Source organism: Lontra canadensis, unplaced genomic scaffold (genome assembly GCF_010015895.1).
Source record: "Lontra canadensis isolate GAN:19392208 unplaced genomic scaffold, GSC_riverotter_1.0 scaffold112, whole genome shotgun sequence".
Taxonomy (NCBI): domain Eukaryota; kingdom Metazoa; phylum Chordata; class Mammalia; order Carnivora; family Mustelidae; genus Lontra; species Lontra canadensis.
In genome coordinates, this window is record NW_022631106.1 from 554075 (window position 1) to 571868 (window position 17794).

General features: G+C 49.6%; 1 protein-coding gene across 1 annotated transcript in view; it reads left to right on the forward strand.

Annotated features, from left to right (window-relative positions):
- Window positions 1-3009: 3009 nt before the first annotated feature.
- EPAS1 (endothelial PAS domain protein 1) overlaps window positions 3010-17794 on the forward strand; it is an 82942-nt gene continuing 68157 nt past the window's right edge. Inside the window, exon 1 of the mRNA XM_032840429.1 lies at window positions 3010-3578. Within this exon, the coding sequence (XP_032696320.1) occupies window positions 3553-3578 (26 nt within the window). The 5' untranslated portion in view covers window positions 3010-3552. The remainder of the gene's footprint in view (window positions 3579-17794) is intronic.

Genomic DNA, 17794 nt, shown 5'->3' on the forward strand with positions numbered 1-17794 from the left:
TATTATTGGTCTCCAACTATCCCATTCTTCTAAGGGTATGTGTGCTCTACAGAAGAGAGAGGAAGCTAGAGACCCAGTCTTGCCCCGCATGAAAACAAGTCATATTCTCCTGGGGTAACAGACTGTGTTGCCAAGCTGTCCAGTCTAGGGTTGGGGCACAGGTGGAGAGATTTGCTGGGAGATGGGTAGTTACTCCCATTTTAAGCAGCTTGGCAGTTTTGCCTAGTGATGCCCTCTGCTGCCCTCTGTGGCCAAAAGATCATTGTCTCTAGAGACACTCCTCTAAATCCTGGAATCCGTCTCTTTCCGCCATCATCTTTTAAAGCTTTTCTCCTGTAGTGCTTCATGGCATTAAAGAGCAAAATGGGACACTCTAGCCTTAGGCCTGCGTTGGGTTTACACTCTCAGCTCCTTCCTGCAGAGGTTTTTGAACTGAATCCTGGAAGAAATTGTCAGAGGTCATTGGGCTGCTCAGCTCTGCTCTAAGCAAGGCTGGGTCCAATCCTTCTATAGAGGGCTTTGGTGAATTTCTCAGACACTGCCCAAATCCCAGACTCTTCAAAGTTGCTCACTGGGATTTTCATAATATCCATGCTGTTGTTTATCAGAGCTTGAGGACCTTTCACTTAGAGGGCAAAATCCCACTTAGAAGATGGGCAGGCTGGCTGTGGGGAAGAAGCAATATTCATGTGGTAGATGTGTTGAGTGATGCTTTTCCTTTCTTCTTTCTTTTAAAATATCAAAAAATCTAATTTCATAAGCTCAGCACTGCTGAAATCTTCTATGTAGGTTGGAGGTGTTGCTTTGTGACTTGCAACCATAGCCCAGGACTCAAGAATTTTCTCCTTCCTTGGGCAGTGAACATCCTGAGCACCTGGAAGCCACCAAAGCACCTGTTTCTTCTCCCACTCCAGCACCACGTGAGACAAGTAAGCCTATTGTTGATTAAGGGAGCACTGTGTCCTACCAATCTTTTTATTAAGATAAATGTGTCCACGAGCCCTGGATGGCTGGAGAAGCCCAGTGAAATCTCTCTTATTTCTGAAACCCACCAACCTCAAGAAATGGCTCCCTAGAGAGATTTGCAATCTTTGTTGGAATCCCTTGGCTGTCAGGCATGATGTTTGATTTCAAAGTCTGTGTACACAGTGCTCATGGCTCTAGGAAAATAAGAAAACGTGCCTGGTTCCCCAGTTCTCGGCAAGTTTTCTCCTTTTCCTATTCTGTTTTCCAGTGTCTTCCAAAGGCCCTGAAAAGCAGCCCCACCCCTCCTGGTGTGCAAAGGAAAAATATGTTTACTTTGTATTTTGGTGATAACACAGACCTATACCAAAAAAAGTTCTGTTTATGATTTTTTTTCTTGATATTTATTTTTGAATTGTGGTAAAAAAAAAAAACTAGCATTAAATTTACCACCCTATCCATTTTTAAGTGTACAGTGAAGCAGAGTTAAATGCATTCACATTTTGTGCAACAGATTCTAGAATTTTTTCATCTTGCACAAGCAAAACTGTATACCCATTACCTACTAATTTCCATCCCATCCCCCCCTACAAGCACCTTTCTACTTTGTTCCTGTGAATTTCATTCCTGTAGATACATCATAATAGCTGAATCATAAAGTATTTTTCCTTTTGTGACTGGCTCTTCTCACTTTGCATAAAGTCCGGCAGTTTCATTATGTAGAACATTTATAAAACATGACAAGGCTTATGGGGAAAACGTACAGCAAGCCTCTCAGTGTGAGGGCTACCAGTCCCGTGGCCCTTGCTTTCTCTTTTCTTCCACTCACACCCTATGAAACTTTTCTCAAAGCTTGGAAGACTGAGCCTCCCCTGTCCCATCCTGAGGTCTGGATCAACACAATGTAGGTAGTAAGTGGGGTGGAATTCTTGGGAGAGCAAATCGAGGCACATGGAGCGTTAAGTTCCCCGGGGCCAGCATAGGTGCGCGTCTGAAAATCCCTGAGCTCTAATGGCCTGCCCCCTTAGATCTCTGATCTCTCCACACTCAACACCTGCAGACTTGATGTTCCTAGCGCTTCAATAAAACATTGGAGACACATAGGGCAGGTCTGAGATCCTGTGATTTGAGGACTCGCTGTCAGTTCTTATCCCCAAATCACACTAGGAAGCCAGACCGACTTGTCCAATTCTCAATCAGCCCAGGCCCGCGCGGTGGTGGTCAGGCGTTCGGAGTAGAGTGCACCAAGTCCTGGCTCGAAGAGAGGGCTCGCCTGTCCCGCATCCTCATCAAAGCCACACAGTCCAACACGACCCTTCAAGCAAACAGGTGAGGGAAGGGAAGAGCAGATGAAGCCCTAGCTCTATTTCACTGCACTGTTTTCCTCAGACCCGACAGGAGCAGGTGATCGGTTTCCCTGCCTCTTCTTTCGGATGGCAACGTCAGCTGCGTTCTGACGGGGAAAAATGCAACGCCTAGGCTCCGAGCGCCGCTGCTGGGCCCTCGGAATTATCCCCAGAGGGCCCGGGAACCAGGCTACAGAGCGAGGGACGCGGGAGCGGCTCTGCGTGGCGTGGCAGAGCACGCGACCCTCGGAGCTCGCGGCCATGCCCTGTCCCAAAGGTACGGCAGAGGTGAAAGGACGCCTAGGTGCAAAGGGGCACTCCCGCTGTCCGCGGCACTCCCGGAGACCGACTGCTCGCGGCCGGTTAGCCCCACTTAGGTTACGCTTGCCCGGTGCGGACTCCCACCTTGCCACCAGCCACCCCGCCGACCTCATAAACAACTTCTGGAACTGCACCGGGAGGAGGCGGGGCAGGCGGGCCGCGGCGGGGCAGAGCGCGGGGGCAGGGGGCGGGCCGGGGTCAGGGCAGAGGCTGCGGCCGCGCCTCCCCATTGGCCGGGACGCAGTGGGCTGCCCGGGCGCGCGGCGCGGCGCGGCGCGGGCGGGGTGGGCGGGGGCGGGGCCTGCCGGCGCACGCCCGCCCCCGCTCCCTGCGCCCGCGCCCCCCGCGCCCTCCCCCGCCCGGCCGCAGGAGTTTTTAAAGTGGGCTGGCGGCCCCGGGAGCCGGACATTTGAGAGCGGTCCGCGACACATCCCGTGCACTCAACGCAGCGCTATCCTGAGGCGGCTGTACAATCCTCGGCAGTGTCCTGAGACTGTATGGTCACCTCCGCGGTCGCGCCCGCCCGGCCTTGGACTCTTCCAACTCCAGTCACTGCAGCCACTTCTTATCTTTATTTTTTGAAAACCCAGAAAAGTGACTTCTCTTCGTGGGAAAAAGGAATAAGGTCCCGCTCTTGCGGCCCTCTTTTTGGGTTTGACAACCTCCTCCCACTCCTTTCCCCGACCCCGCCTCCCCGTGCAGGTTCCTCCCCGGGACCTTTCTCCACCCTCCTCCCCGCACCTAGCCGGCAGCCCGCAAACTTCCACCTGACGGTGCGGGGCGCTCGGGACCTGCGAGCACCTTGGACCTTTAACACCCGCTCGGGCCACAAGGAGTAGGCGAGGGCAACAGCGAAGGCGGCGACTGAAATCCCCACCGGCCGGGGAGCTCAGGTGTCTGGCGTCTCAGCGCCACGGCGACAATGACAGCTGACAAGGAGAAGAAAAGGTAAGCGGGCGTCTGCGCCGGCCAGGGAGCTGGTCTGAGGGGGATGGCCACCCCATATGGGGCCGGAGCGACCGAGAGCGTCTAGGAAACGAGTCCGCAGGGGTGTTTGAGGCCGGAGGATCGGTGTGGAGGGCTTTGGCGGGGGGCGGGAGAGCAGGTGCCCCGTCTGCGGACGCGGCGCTTCGGCTTCGCAGTGGAGGGGTCTGTGGCACGAAGAAGTCGCGAGTCTGCCTGCGCGATGAGGCCAGGAGGCCCAGGGAGATGGCCCTGGAGGTCGGAGGGGCTGTGGCGCGCGGAACCTTTCCAGATCGCCGCGGCTCCAGCGCCCCCCCACCCCCGCCTCCCAACGCAAGTGGCCAGCATGTTGAAATGTTTCTGGGTTGATTTGACCCGGGTCAACTCTTAACCTTTTCCGGTCTCGCGTGTGGTGGGCAGCATCCACTAGTCTCTTTTCCTTGGGACCCCATGGGTCCTTCCAAATGAGCTGCTGTAATCTCACTGAGCCGCAAACTGGCCAAGGGGCCGGAGACGGAGCGCCCCGCTGGGACGCGCCTCCGCGGAGGGGCCAGGACGCTTCAAAGGGCCTTACTCCGGGTTTGCAGACCCCACTGAAGCTTGGAGAAACCCCCTTCCAGATCCCGCACCTTGCCTCGGGAGGAGAGAGTGTGGTGGGCCGGGTTACCTCGCGAGGGCAGATGCGTTGGTGTACCGGGAGAGAATGGAGACACCGGGTGCCCCCGGCCGTTCTGGTGTTTCTCTCTCAAGAGGGCAGAGAAGGGCAGCCGCGATCTGCCCGTCTGCCCTCTCGAGCCTCTCAGCACTGGGTGAGAGGCAATTATGGCCAACTCTCACTGCCTCCCCGCCCCCTCCCGGCCGCTCCCCGCCCGGTCCACTCCGGCCACGCGTGTGAATACACCGATCGGCCACGCAAGCGTGGGTACGGCCTCGCCTCCCGCGATCGTGCGAGAGTGGCCGCTTGGCCCCCTACTCCTCTGATCCCGGCAGGGTTGTCCCGGTGGGCTGGCGTTTTCAGTCCCATCCTCAGCGGCGGCTTGGCGGGGCTGGGTTTTGAGGGGAATGGAATAGAACGCGCGGCCTGTGCCCGGGCGGATCAGCCGCAGGGGTGCGGGGTGGTGTGCGGGGATTTGGGAAGCGAGCCGCGAAGGGAAGGGATGACTGGCCCCGAGAGCTCAGTGCCTGGGTTGATTTGTTCTTGTTCGGACTTCCACTGTGGGACTTGTGCCAGAAACCGGGTATCTTCTGGTGGAAAGCGGCGGTCCCCACCTCCGGGAGCCGATAAGGATTTGAGAAATCGGAGGGAATCGTGCGCATTCTGGTCCGGCGCCGGGGCCCTCACTCCTGTGTTTCTGGGGGACCCGGCTCCCCTTTCCCGGCCGCACCTCCCCCTCCCGTGCCACTGTGGCGTCCCCGGGCCTGAGACGGGTGAGGGACACTGGGCCTCAAGGGCCTCGCAGCTCCCCCGGGGGCCTGTGTCAATTGAGGGCGGCAAAGGAAGGAAGAGACCTGAAGATCCCGACAGTTTCTATAACCAACATAGCCTGCATCATGATGGCAATAATAAAGACTGAACAACCAAAACACGAAATTATGGTCAGCTCTTCTGAGCGCGCTTTGGCTCTGGCGCCGGCGAGGAAACTTATGGTACCTTATACAACTTCGACGGCTATCGGTGACTGTCGCAATCGCGGGGGTGGGGCCTGATGGCAATCTTGATAGCTGTGTGAAGCGTTAGCTTCTCCCGGGGCTCAGCGCTGGGTCCTTGCGTTCTATATATTAATCGTCAAAGGAAACTTGGGAGCCGGGAAATAATACTTTGACTTGCTGTAATGCCCCCTTCGTTAGAGATGGAGGGCGCTTGAATAGGAGAAGAAAAGAAATTGGGTAAGAATTACTCTCGGGATCGCCTGGTGAGCCCCCTTAAAGGCCAATGCGGAGCTGCCCGCGGATCTCCTGGTCGTGCCCAGTGTGCCCGCCCTCGGCGACTTGTTTGGATGTTTGTGTTGAAGACCCTCAGGGAAAACGGTGTGCCCATCGCCCTCCGGAGTCCCGTGAAGGGTGGTCCAATGTCTGTTGGGCTGTTTTGAAATCTGTATTTGCTTTTCGCGTCTGGCTGTTTGTTCGCTGCAGGCTCTTTGCGGGGGACCGAGGGGGTCATGAAAGCATGTGACCCCATACATTCAAAGTTAGATGACACGCTAAGTGTCTTGTCCTTAGCTTTCCAGAAGTGCCTCACAAGTGCAGTGTGATTCCTGCTGAAGGGGCTCTCGTGATGATGACTCTGCAACATTGGTTCTTAAGATTTGTCCCCCTTCTGGTTCAAGGGAGCCGTTTCTTTCCCCAAATTCAAGATGCTCAGAGCCTTTGCAGTGTTCCTTCTAACAACAGCCCTCAAGAAGTGGGCAGGATTATTTTGTTCCAAAACGTTCATGCCTAGGTGGATATGTTAATGTTTAATAATAGAGCTTGCTTTCTACGTGTTGGCGGTCGGGCTGGCTGGCTGGCCTCCAAGTGCATTTTGGTGGTAGTGGGCATTCCCACTAATTTCAAACTTGCTAACTTTGAGCACACACCTTTCTGTATCAATCTGTCAGGTGGAAGTGGGGTTTTATTAATTAAGGTTTCTGATTCTGTTAACAGCTAGAGAGTGTCTGGGGCGCCTGAGTGGCTCAGTCGGTTGAACATCGGGGCTCCTGATTTCAGCTCAGGTCTTGATCTTAGGGTGGTGAGTTCAATCCCAAGCTCCGTGCCAGTGGGCTCCATGCTGGGTGTGGAGCCTATTTAAAAAGAGCTAGAGGGTGTCTCGCTTCCTGATGAAACAGTTTCTGAGTCTTTTCCTGGAGAGAGAGGAGTTTGGAAGTTCTTAGGTGTGTGGGGATTGGAGAGTGGTTCAGGTAAATGTAAATGAGATCTTTGGATAATCCTGGAGCAAAGTCCACTCCAAAGCCAGACCCAGCTCTGAGCACCTTTCTGGAATACTTAGATCACTTAATGCAGGGCGGTGGTGGAAGGGGAGTTGGAGACACCTGGACCAGAAGTTTTCCAACTGCTCTCTCTCCTCTCTCCCCTGTCAGCTGGACTTAGTTGCTCCTCTGCTAAGAGGAAGTGTCTGCTAAGACAAAACCAAAGCCCATCTTTTCCCAATTCTGACGGGAAAACTATTGCTAGGCAGCTTTTCTCAATTTAAGTATATTTTCCATAAATATTCTGTTATCATTTGCTATCTCTGTCTACTGCATTACCAGAAATCACCAGAATGCAGGGATGATAAGGAATTGGCTTAACACATTCTAGGTCCAGGTATTTCTTACTTAATTCCTACAGCTTTCACGAAGTTCAAAAAGAATGCTGTGGTCTCGGATTTTTTTTTGTTTTTCCTTCTGTGTTGCTGATGGGGAGCTTAACGATCATTTTATAAAGGCCCATGGAAATCATCTAGTCTGAGGCCCAGAGAAATTCAGTGACTTTTCCAATCACAAGGAAAGTTAGTGCTGGTCAGAATCAGAACCCTGGTTCATTGCTTTCAATTAATTACGTATTTTCCAATTGTTGACAAAAATAATATCCCCAGGCCTAAAATGCCTCTAAACAGTGAGAATGATTTCCAGAGGATTACGGGGCCCTCTCACCCACCCCTGCCAAATCACTGAACCTTGTAGAAAGGAGATTTGCTCTTTTAGATAATTATAAAAGACTTCCAAGTTGCAGCAGCAGTGGCTCTGTTTGCTTTTTGGAAAATAGGAAGCAGAGTTGGCGTGGGTTCCATTGTCTATAAACTTCGGGAAGTTTGAATTCAATTGTCTTAGTGCTCTCCCTTTATTTCACTTAGAAAAAAAGTTTACTTATATGTGGACCTCATTAAACAAAACCAATGCAAGGACTGTTGCACAGCAGAGCAGATTGCTTTGTGAAGGAGAGAACCCCCTGTCAGCAGAGATATTTAAGCAGCTGCTAGATTGATTCCTGTCCTGAGTGAGGGGGCATTTTCTCTAGGAGTGAAAACTGTGAGACTCAAAACCATTTAATTCACTTAGAATGTAAATCAGTCAGTTTGGGGGCGCCTGGGTGGCTCAGTGGGTTAAAGCCTCTGCCTTCGGCTCAGGTCATGATCCCAGTGTCCTGGGATCCAGCCCCACATTGGGCTCTCTGCTCTGCAGGGAGCCTGCTTCCTCCTCCTCTCTCTCTCTCTCTGCCTGCCTCTCTGCCTACTTGTGATCTCTGTCTGTCAAATAAATAAAATCTTTAAAAAAAATCAGTCAATTTGCGCGTGTGTGTGTGTGTGTGTGTGTGTGTAGGGTGATCCTCAACTCTCTCTAGGAATTTATGGTATAAAATGTTTACAGGTAGAAGGAACCAATTAGATAATTCTCAGTGCTCCAGGATTTCAGCCCCATACATTTGAAAATACTTGCTGTCATGACTTACCTCAAGATATAGGCTTTTCTCCTTTTTAAGAAATCTGTCTAGTAGCATTTGCTTTTTATGTATTTTCCCCAGTTCTGTCTTATAGCAACATGACTTTTCATTTTAACCTAATGAAGTCTCCCTTTTGCTTCTAGTACTGCCTGTCTCTGATAGTTCACCACTGATAGTTACCCTGGTAAGGTTTTTGCCAATATTGTGGAGTTAGCAGTGTTTGCTCCCGGAGCCCCCAGTCCCATGATGTCCATTTTCATGATGAAAACCAGCTCTGCTGTTCACAGCCTGATATAAATCAGTAAGACAATAGATGTGTGTAGAACACTTGCTCCTACTCTGGGTAAAATGCTAAAGAAGAGCCGAAGAAACAGGAGATAGGGTGCTTTCAGTTGCTTCATTTGACTGATGGGGGGAGGAAGACACATAAGGAAGCTTACCTAAATACATAGATAGAGCAGCTTACATGTGACTTTTTTGTTGAGATCAAATCTTTTGAAAGTACAGATGAGAAGCTCTTGGAGCTCTTCAGGCAGTAATCACACACACAAGCACAAACAGTTCTTGAAAAGTATTGTGCGTGTTGGTGCGTGGGAGAATTGATCCATAGTTTTCCCTGGAATCATTCAGGGCAGGTGCTGACCACCAGCATAGAACCTGGCTCTGGTAGGTCAGATGTTGGTGGTCAGGGTTGGGGGTAATGAGAGTAAAGAAAAGGTGGAAGGTTCAGGAGTGTTCCCTGTTGTGTACTTCCGTATTATGGACAGGCCTCAAAGATGAATGTTTGCTGTTCTTTAGAACTTTTGGGTGAGGGGCACTGGAGGAAGTGTCCAGTAAGGTTCTGGGAGTAAGAGGGATAGAGATTGTGGTCCCTCTGAGGATAACCATGCAGACGGCTATGACTTCAAGAAGGAGGACTTCTTCAAGAGGGAGGACTTCAAGAGGGAGTTTCTTAACCTGGGCTTTGTGAGTAGGCTTCAGGGGGTGACCTGTGAGCCTCTGAAATTAGGTGTAAGATATGACGTATATAAGCCATTAAAAAAAAAAAAAAATTCCCCCTGAGGGAATTCTGCCCAGCTCTCGAAGGTTCTATGATCTGAAAAAGACAAGCCTTTGTTCAATGTCTGATTTGGTGACTGCCTTACATTTCAGGATCTTTCTGTTCAGGTCCTAGATTTCACGGCCAGTGTCTCTCCCTGTCTTGGAGATGGGGGAGGGGTTGGGTGTGTGTGTACCTAGTAAAGATTCTGTGGTGCACCTTTAGCTTAACTGTACCTGGCTGGTACAGTTAAGCTACAGGGATGCCTTCAGTAATGGAAGGAAGGGGAGTGAGTGCACAGCACAGGGTTAGTTCTGGTGTGATTCATTTCCTTTTCCTCCCCACCCCCACCCAGGGTAGGAGGGGCAGGGGGAGAATCTTAAGCAGGCTCCACACCCAGAACAAGCCTCTGGACCCCATCCTACAACTTGACAATCATGACCCGAGCTGAAATCAAGAGTCAGACACTTAACCGCCTGAGGCCCCCAGGCGCCCCACAGTGTGATTCATTTTCTCAATGCTTCCTAAAAGAGCCATGAAGATTTGTCACATTTTCCATCATCCTCCAAGCAGTTATTTGGTGGCCCTTTTATGCACTAAGAATGTGTGTGTCCTTAAGAGAAATCATATATGCAGTAGGACAAAGCCATAAACCCTGAACATTTTAGTCTCCTTTGTGCTGGCTCTGTTCTCAGACGTTCCATGGATTCACTCTTTTAATTCTCCTAACAACCTGTGGCATGAGCCCTGTTATTATCCCCATTTCACTGATGGGAATGCTGAAGTATAGAAAGGTAACTGTCAAAGGTCAGATCAGTGGGAGTGGGATTTGAATTGGGCAAAGTGTCTCCATAGTCTATACATTTAACCGGAGGTTCATTCCCCCTGACCTTTTCTAAGCTGTCTCTGAAGTATTTAATACCATGCCTGACCGTGGTAAGTACTCTATAAATGATAACTGCTTTTGCTGTTGTAGTTATAATTATTATAATTGCTTTTTTGTGACTCATCTCTGTATTGAACCTCACACACAGACAGGGATTGAAGATCTGAAGGGTGGACTTGGAAGTCCTAGAAATTCTTCTTTGTCGTGGGTTTCCCTCAATTCGGACAGGAGGTAGTTCTCTACTGCCCCCAAGAAGTTCAAAGCTTTCCACCTCCCACACTTCACTGGTGGCAGGACTTCAGTAATTCCTTTAGCCTTCAGACTCCATTGTGCAGAAGAACCTGTTAGAAGTCTTCCTCCGTGGCTTCTGAAGAACCATCTCCAAATCAAGATGCACAAGACTTCCTCTGGCGCTTTTAATCTTTTGAAATTGCAAGGACAGGAAGGAAAGAATGGATGGGGGAATAAAGAATAGCTAAGACCGTTGCAATAATAATATGTTGCATTTTTATAGAGCCCTCTCTCTGAGGAGCCCTGAGCCTTCACAGCCATCACTGGCTTCGGCGCTGTGAGCCTAGAAGGGTTTGCTGAGTTTTCCCCAAGCTGTAAACCATAAGTGCACCGACAGGTATCGTAACCAAGAGATATCTTATGTGCCTGTCACCATATGTGTGCTAGTCATGCATGAGTATGTGCTCCTCACAGCCTCTGTGATTTCCAGGCAGAGTTTGGGTACAATTTGGTGCCAGTTGTCTGGTCCTGTTAATTGAAAACTACAGACTGGCTTGCAAGTATGAAGTCAAGAAGAGTGGCAGGGCCCTTTGAGATCTCTGGAGCCAAGGAGACAGGTGCAGAATGGGTTAGAATGTCCTCCACGTGTACGTGGCCTTTCGTTTTCCTAGTTTCTCTAGAAATACTGGTTTGCTGGATGGCCTCAGGCTGTTTCTGGGGTGCCACTTGTACATCAGCAAAATTCTTACATGGCATGACCACCGGAAGCTTCACATGTTCCTAGCGCGTACACACTTCCCCACTAATTTGGGACAAGTCTTTAGTTTTAATGTTATAGGTAACTTCCGTGCAAGATAATGACTCTGGGAAGCAGTGCCTTTTCTCACGTGGGAAGATATTTAGAAAGGGTGGTTTGTAAGGAGAATGACCCATTTTAAAAAAAAAAGTGTATTTATCTGTCACACACCCAGCTGGCATTTCCCCAATTCTCTGAAGCCTTGGAAGTGGATTGTTAGAACTCTCTTATATGCCTCCAGTGACTTCCTGCATCTCCTTTCTATGGCCCCTCCAATTAAAAAACAAAAAACAAAAAACAACCCGAGGTTAGTTCTAGGAATCTTAGCATTATTGATTTTACTGGGTTAGGCTATGTAACAAAACCCATAAGTGAGGAAAATGACTCCATTATACCATACTTGTGATGGTGCTTCTGGAGGGGAGCCCCCATTGCTGTGTTGGCTTCCTGCAAATGCTGGGGGTACAGCCACTATTACAGTTTTTGTAGAAGTCAGTCAGCTCCATGACTTTAGTTGTTTAGTTGTGACTTTAGTTGACTCCCTCAGTCTCATTTTCAGTCCGAGGCTCCCTGCTTTTGTGGGAGTCAGTGGGTTGCTATGAGTAAGAGATAAGTCCTCAATCTGAGACCATTCGGAAGCATTTTGTAAATCCTTTAAAATACATCAGTGAGAGCATATGGTTATTGGTGGTGGTAATCCTTTAAGTCACTGGGCTGTGTGTCTAGCCACAGAGTGTTTTTTTTCTCTGTGTCTTGATATTGTATTAACAGATACACGTATTGTACTCTTGATACAAAAGTTTCAAAAAGATTTTTCATATTGTCACCACTGTAGATGATAATTGTCCTGACTGCCCCTGGGTTGGGGGCACGGGGAAGGAAGGGCAAAACATTATCCTAATTTCATACTTGAGAAATTGAGCCGCTGGCAGAAGCAAGCCACGCTGTCTGCAGTGAAACCTACCACTGGACCCAGGTGTCCTCAGTGAGGATAGGCCCCCTAGGTATTCCCTGGGGCTCCTGTTAAAAGGTAATAAAGAACCAACAGCACAAAAGGGGTGACTCAAACTTCAGTGGTAACTACCCGCATTACTAATGAGTAATTACAGCAAATATTTACCGGCCTCCTTCCTACCTTTACAACTTCCTGTTGCTGAAGCGCTTTGGAGTATTGAGAAAGATTGTCCTGGAAAAAGACGTCATACACAGTTGCAGGAAAGAGTGGCTTTAAGCACACACCAGAAAATTGGTTGCTTTGCTCTGTTTATGAATTCCACAGGGAAACAACAGAGATTTGTGCTCACGAGGGGCTGTTTGAGGATCCATTCCTTGGAACTTTAAAACAAATTTTTTAAAAAATCAATTCTGGATGATTGGATACCTAAGAAAACGGGACCAAAGATGTTTTTACAGATTATTCTAGAATTAAAAAGACTGCTAAGTGAAATGTTTGAGTTCAAGCACAGGTCATTTGGTCAACGCTCTTACGGACATAATCTCTGAAATATTTTTCTGAATGAGGACTGTCGTGCATAATGGAGTAAACCAGGATATGTAAAATATGCCATGTGGGGCACTGCAGGGAGCTACAAGACTACCATTCACTTAATAAAGATTCCAGAGCAAATCCTGATAATGCTCATGTCCTCCCTTTGCTTAAAGACCATTTCAGTGAAATTGCTTTCTTCAGTGTCTAAACCACTGTCCCCTTGTATTCCTCTCCAGTGTTTCCAAGAGTCCTCAGAGCTATTTTCGAATGGCAGTATTCACTCCAGGACTGGCTAAGGCCGACGAAGCTAATTTTGGTGCCTGGGGTAAAGGGAGAGAGAAGTCCTCTGCGAAGCCAAAAGGGCTTTCTGGTGCCTGGGGTTGGAGAAGCGTGGTGTTAGGCAGACACGCTGTGTTTCACCTTTAGAACCTTTATTTGTGCGCTTGCACAACAAATGTTTACCCAGATATTAAGATAAGAAAAGTATGAAGGTCACATTTTGCTGGTGAGAGGGGAGCTTCTATAAATGTAACCATATCGCTCTGCCGCAGGAGTCTGTCCTTTATTCTATACCAGGGACTTAGGGGAATTAATGGTGGGTGGGGCATGGGAACCAGGCCCTTCTCAGTCTTCTGGCTTCCTTGCCTGCACCCTGCAGGTCCTGACTCCGCTGATGTGCCCCTCCCATTAGGCGAGGCCCTTAGGGGTAGTCAAGAAGTCCGAGGAAATTGGAGTCCACTGTGTGGCCCTGCTCTCCGGAGCCTTATGCTCTGTAGAAATTGGTGCCCCATGCATTTCCCTGCTATCTGACAGGCCGGGGAGAAGGCTGGCTGCAAAAATAGCTTTCCTAGCCTCTCAGAAGAGGTTTGCATGGTGCTGATACTGCCCTTATTTTAGGTAGGGTGGTCATGGCCTCAGAGCACAGGGTGGGAAAGGGGTTTCTTTTGTGGCGGATTTGAGTTCTTCTCCTAAAGATCTCTAAGAGTTAGCTTCGCTCAGAGCCTGAATGAAGACCTGGATCCTTGGCCCAGTTTCCTTCCCAAGAGCAGCATACACGGCACTGTAAGTTCATCTCACTGATCGTATGGGACCCCACCCCAGCTCTCTCCCCATCTACCATCCCCTGGATGTGCTATCACCCCCAAGAGCAGGGTCCATCTAATGGTTCTTTGTAACTTCGTCGCCAGGCATGACACCTGGCTATGCAGGCCCCCTCCCTCTGCCCTAAGAGCATGTTTCCCCCCAGACCACAGGACCCCATCCCACCAGGAATCCCCTAAACCAAGTCCTTCTCTATCTTGGATGCTTCTCTCCTCTTTTTCTACTCAAATATCCCCCACTTACCTAGGGCGAGCCCAAGGGCTTCCACTCCAGCAAAGCCTTCCACGGTAATTCGGTAATTCCCCTGTCACCGCCTCCCCTCTACTCCTTCGTGGCTCTTCCGTAGGTTTGCCAAAGAGCCTGCCGGATTCTGTTCCCTTGTTATCTAACGACATTTTATGTGTTCTGTCTTTCCAACTAGATTCCGTGTTGCTTAAGGGCTAGGATGTCTCACTTTTTGCTGGGCTCTGTCAAACTTTACGTATTTCAAGTCCCTGAAATCATACTTCATTTTTTAAAATCATAGACTTGCATTTTTGCTGTCCTTCGGGCTGCTTGGAAAGCCCGCCCCTTGGGTTCTGCTTTTCTCATTCATGTAGGTTTGAGCCCTTTACTCATTTTCCTTTAAAAAGGAAAAGGAAAACTTGGGGGAACCACCGGCAGGTCTTGTGGATACCGGATTTTACATAAAATGCAAACATCAGGCTAGTATTCTGTTAATGCTTCTCTTCAGGAAAGCCCGGTACACCCAGGCAAGTGTCAGCCCGACTAACAAGTACTCCAGCTTTAGTCTCAAAGTGTAAAAGGCCAACCGGGAAAGTGTGTACAGGGGAGTACACAGCTCTCAGCTCAGAAATCACCTTCCCTGGTCAGCAGTGCATCGGTTACCCCTTATGTATATAGTCTTCAGTCTGTATTTTATTATTTGTATGATGCTTTTATAACTTGCTTTCGAATATGTGTGTGTGTGTGTATGTCCCGAAAACATTTAGGTGGTAAGCCCTTCCTGAGCAGGAACCAGTTGTCTTTCTTCTTTTTTCCTATTAAACTTGCAGTTTTATTCAGGTTTGATTTTAACAAATGTTTAACAAATAAAAGCCCACAGGAAGGGGTGGAGCCCATGGGGGGAGGTCCTTCCCTCCCCTCCCCTCCTCTCCATCCCCAGCTAAAGGGATTTGAGGGGAGACATAGGGGAGGGGGCTGGTCCCCAGTCTTGTGGAGGTAGTGACTGGGGTAAAGGGCCGGCGGGGGGAACAAGGGACGGTCCTCTTTTTCTGTTCTTTCTTCCGGTGTATGGCACCCAGAACACAGGCCCGCATTTGGGTTCCTGGTGGTTCTTTGTAGACTCAGTGTTTCTGTGTCCAGAATTTGGGGTGCTTAGTACAGGGGGTTGAAGCACAGGCAGAAACCTTTGCTCAGATCAACTGACTCATTCTCCTTGATCACCCGCCTTGCATGTAGTGAGGTCTGTGTGTAAACACGTCTAAGTTTACCTGCCACAGTCAGGGGTCATGCCAGGCAATGAAGTTACAAAGAACCATTAGATGGACCCTGCCCTCAGGGGTTATAGTCTAGTTTTGAGATAAAGAATCCCTAAAATTGTTTGTTTACAACACTGCAAGATGATTATGCTGATGAGGACTCTAGGCCCCTCTTTAAGATGTTACTTTCTTGTTGGGTAGTTAGGAAACTTACTCAGATAAAAGATGGAGCAAACAGAGGAATGTTAGTCATAATTATGTGAGTGTGAATAAGGGTAAATCTAGTGCGTTGTGAATAGTTAGAAAGGGAGAAGTTCAGCATTGCTTGGAGGGCCATTTAGCAGAGGAGCATTAAATCTGGATTTTGAGCATCGTGTAGAACTCAGATAGGCGTGTGGGTTTGGGGCGTTCCAGTTGGGGAGAAGAGCATAAGCCAGAGGAAGAGTCAGGAATAAACAGGCCGGGCATGCCAGGACTGCCGAGCTGGCTCCTTCCATAGCTGAGTCCAGAGCTCTGGTAACGGACAGGAGGCGAGGACCAGGCCTGGGCTGGTATGGGGGAAGTAGGAATAGTCCTTCCTGAGTCATATTGCGATGGAATCTTTGGGCTGCCTTGGGGCCGCGGGAGCAACGGCTGCCTCTGTTGAGAATTAGTGAGACATGGGGGAGCTGCTCAGGGCACCTCGGTGACCTGCCAACCGGGAGCCTGGCTCTCGAGTGAATACTGCGGGGTACCTGGAGCAGGCGGTGGTTATTCTCCATGAGAATAACCTCAATGACTGGAAATATCCCCCGATTTGGACTGTGCCCATCCCTAAAGGCAATAAATGCCTCTTAGTGTACAAAACCAGCAGGGGATGGCTTACCATAGGCTAAAATAACTCCCTTCAGGTTCCAGGGAGGGGTACAGCCACCGTCATCCTGCATTCTCATTTTGATGGCAAAATCTCTGTCCCCTTAATGATTTGATAAACCTGTCATCCCATCCCTTCGGGTTCCTTCTCATTCCAGGTTCTAAGCCTTTGAGTCTGAGCACTGTAGAGAGATAGGGAAGTCCCTTCAGTCCACCGCTCTTCACAGGGAGAGAGACAACCACATCCGAGTCAGACCGCTGCTTTTGTCAGTCTCTACCAGTAACTGCTAGAGCATTCCTCGTGCAGAGCACCGCAGCCGAGCTGTTCCTTGACCCTCTCCTCTCCTGTTCTGCGGCTACACCATTCCCCAAAGCCTGAGCTCTGAGCTTCTTGGACAGGTGCTGCCAGAAGAGAAGAAAGGACTTGTCTTTGTGGAGTCACCGGGGTAGGCAGCTGGAGCCTTTTCCCTCCTCCAGCAGGTGTAACTTTCCCCCAGAGGTATTCAGAAGTGCTCGAGGTCATGGCTGGACCCTTGTGAGCGGGGCCTTGGCCAGAAGTCCCGAGAATCACTGGGGGCCAGCAGAGTCCCTTCAGTGCCTACTCTCCAGTGGTGCGCCTGAATGTGCTCGGCTTGGGATGTAATCTCCTCATGACATCTGCAGGTCTCCATCTCTTACCCCTTTTCTGTCCCCTTGGTAATCAGTAACTGGTTGTTGAACTGGGAAACGGCTACCCAGTGCTGTCATGGTAGCTTTATTCAGTGGTGCACTCAGTCCTTAAAGTACCTACTCTGTGCAGGCCGCTGAACATGGGGTCTGAACCCAGGGAAGGGCCTCTGGAGGCCGGTGGCAGGGCCTTCCTCATCTGCAATACAGGTGACCGACAGCTGCAAGCCCAGAGTAGCCCAGAGACAGGGCTGTTTGGGCCTTGGGCAATCCCTAGGAAGCTGCCTTGGGGACATCCTTAGAAATCCCATTGGCCAGAAAGCGATGTTTACTCCATTCTGGCCAGAGCTCTACCTAACCACAGCTCCAGGTAGACCTCAGGAAGGAAAAGATAGGTGTCCTGACTGAGCTCATCTGTGACTACACCACTGGGGTCTGGAGCATGGGACTATACCATATCTATTCCTTTGTGTTTTTTCCTTTTTCCCTTCCTTTCCAAAGTAAAAACTCCTTCTGCAAAATTTCAACGTTGTCTCTGCTGAACTCCTAGCAAACTGTTCTCCCCACTTAGATCAGTGAGGGGAGGAGGTGCGGGCATGCTGGTGGTGCTGTGGTCACCAGAGCCTCTGGCCGATTCTGGGCCTTGGGAAATCCTGGTGACTAGAGAATGTAGGCAGAAAGGAGTTCTGAGCTGATGGTGAACATTGATCTCTTCTTTCCGGAGCCATTCATTTGCGCACACTTGAAACTATTTTCCCTATTCAGATTAACATAAGCCTTGTGATTCTGTACCACCTGTAGCTCCTTCTATGGATTCCGGTATTACAGGGGTAGTGACAACGGCTCTAATTCTCCTTGACTTAGATCTTCTGGGCCGTGGCAGGGCACATGTTTACATTGGAAAGGGATGATTTCTTTGCCTCCAAAATCAGTGTCAAGGGGTGACTGCAAGAGTTCCATATTTCTTAGCCTTTGTTTTGCCAAACAGACTGTAAATGCTCCAGAGTATTGTGTCCCTGGCAAAGCTTGCCTCCACATGAAGGTCAGAGGAGCTCCCAAAGTCTCTAGGAGTCAGAAAGACTGTTCTTGATCCCTTTCTGACTTGTGTGACCTTAAACAGGTAATTTAACCTCTCTGCATGTTTCACATTCCAAAAGGGGGATTAGACACACTAACTGCTTTCTAAGAGTGCTGTCATGAGGTTGAAATGAGCTAGAGTTTCAGTAAAACCATGCATTTAA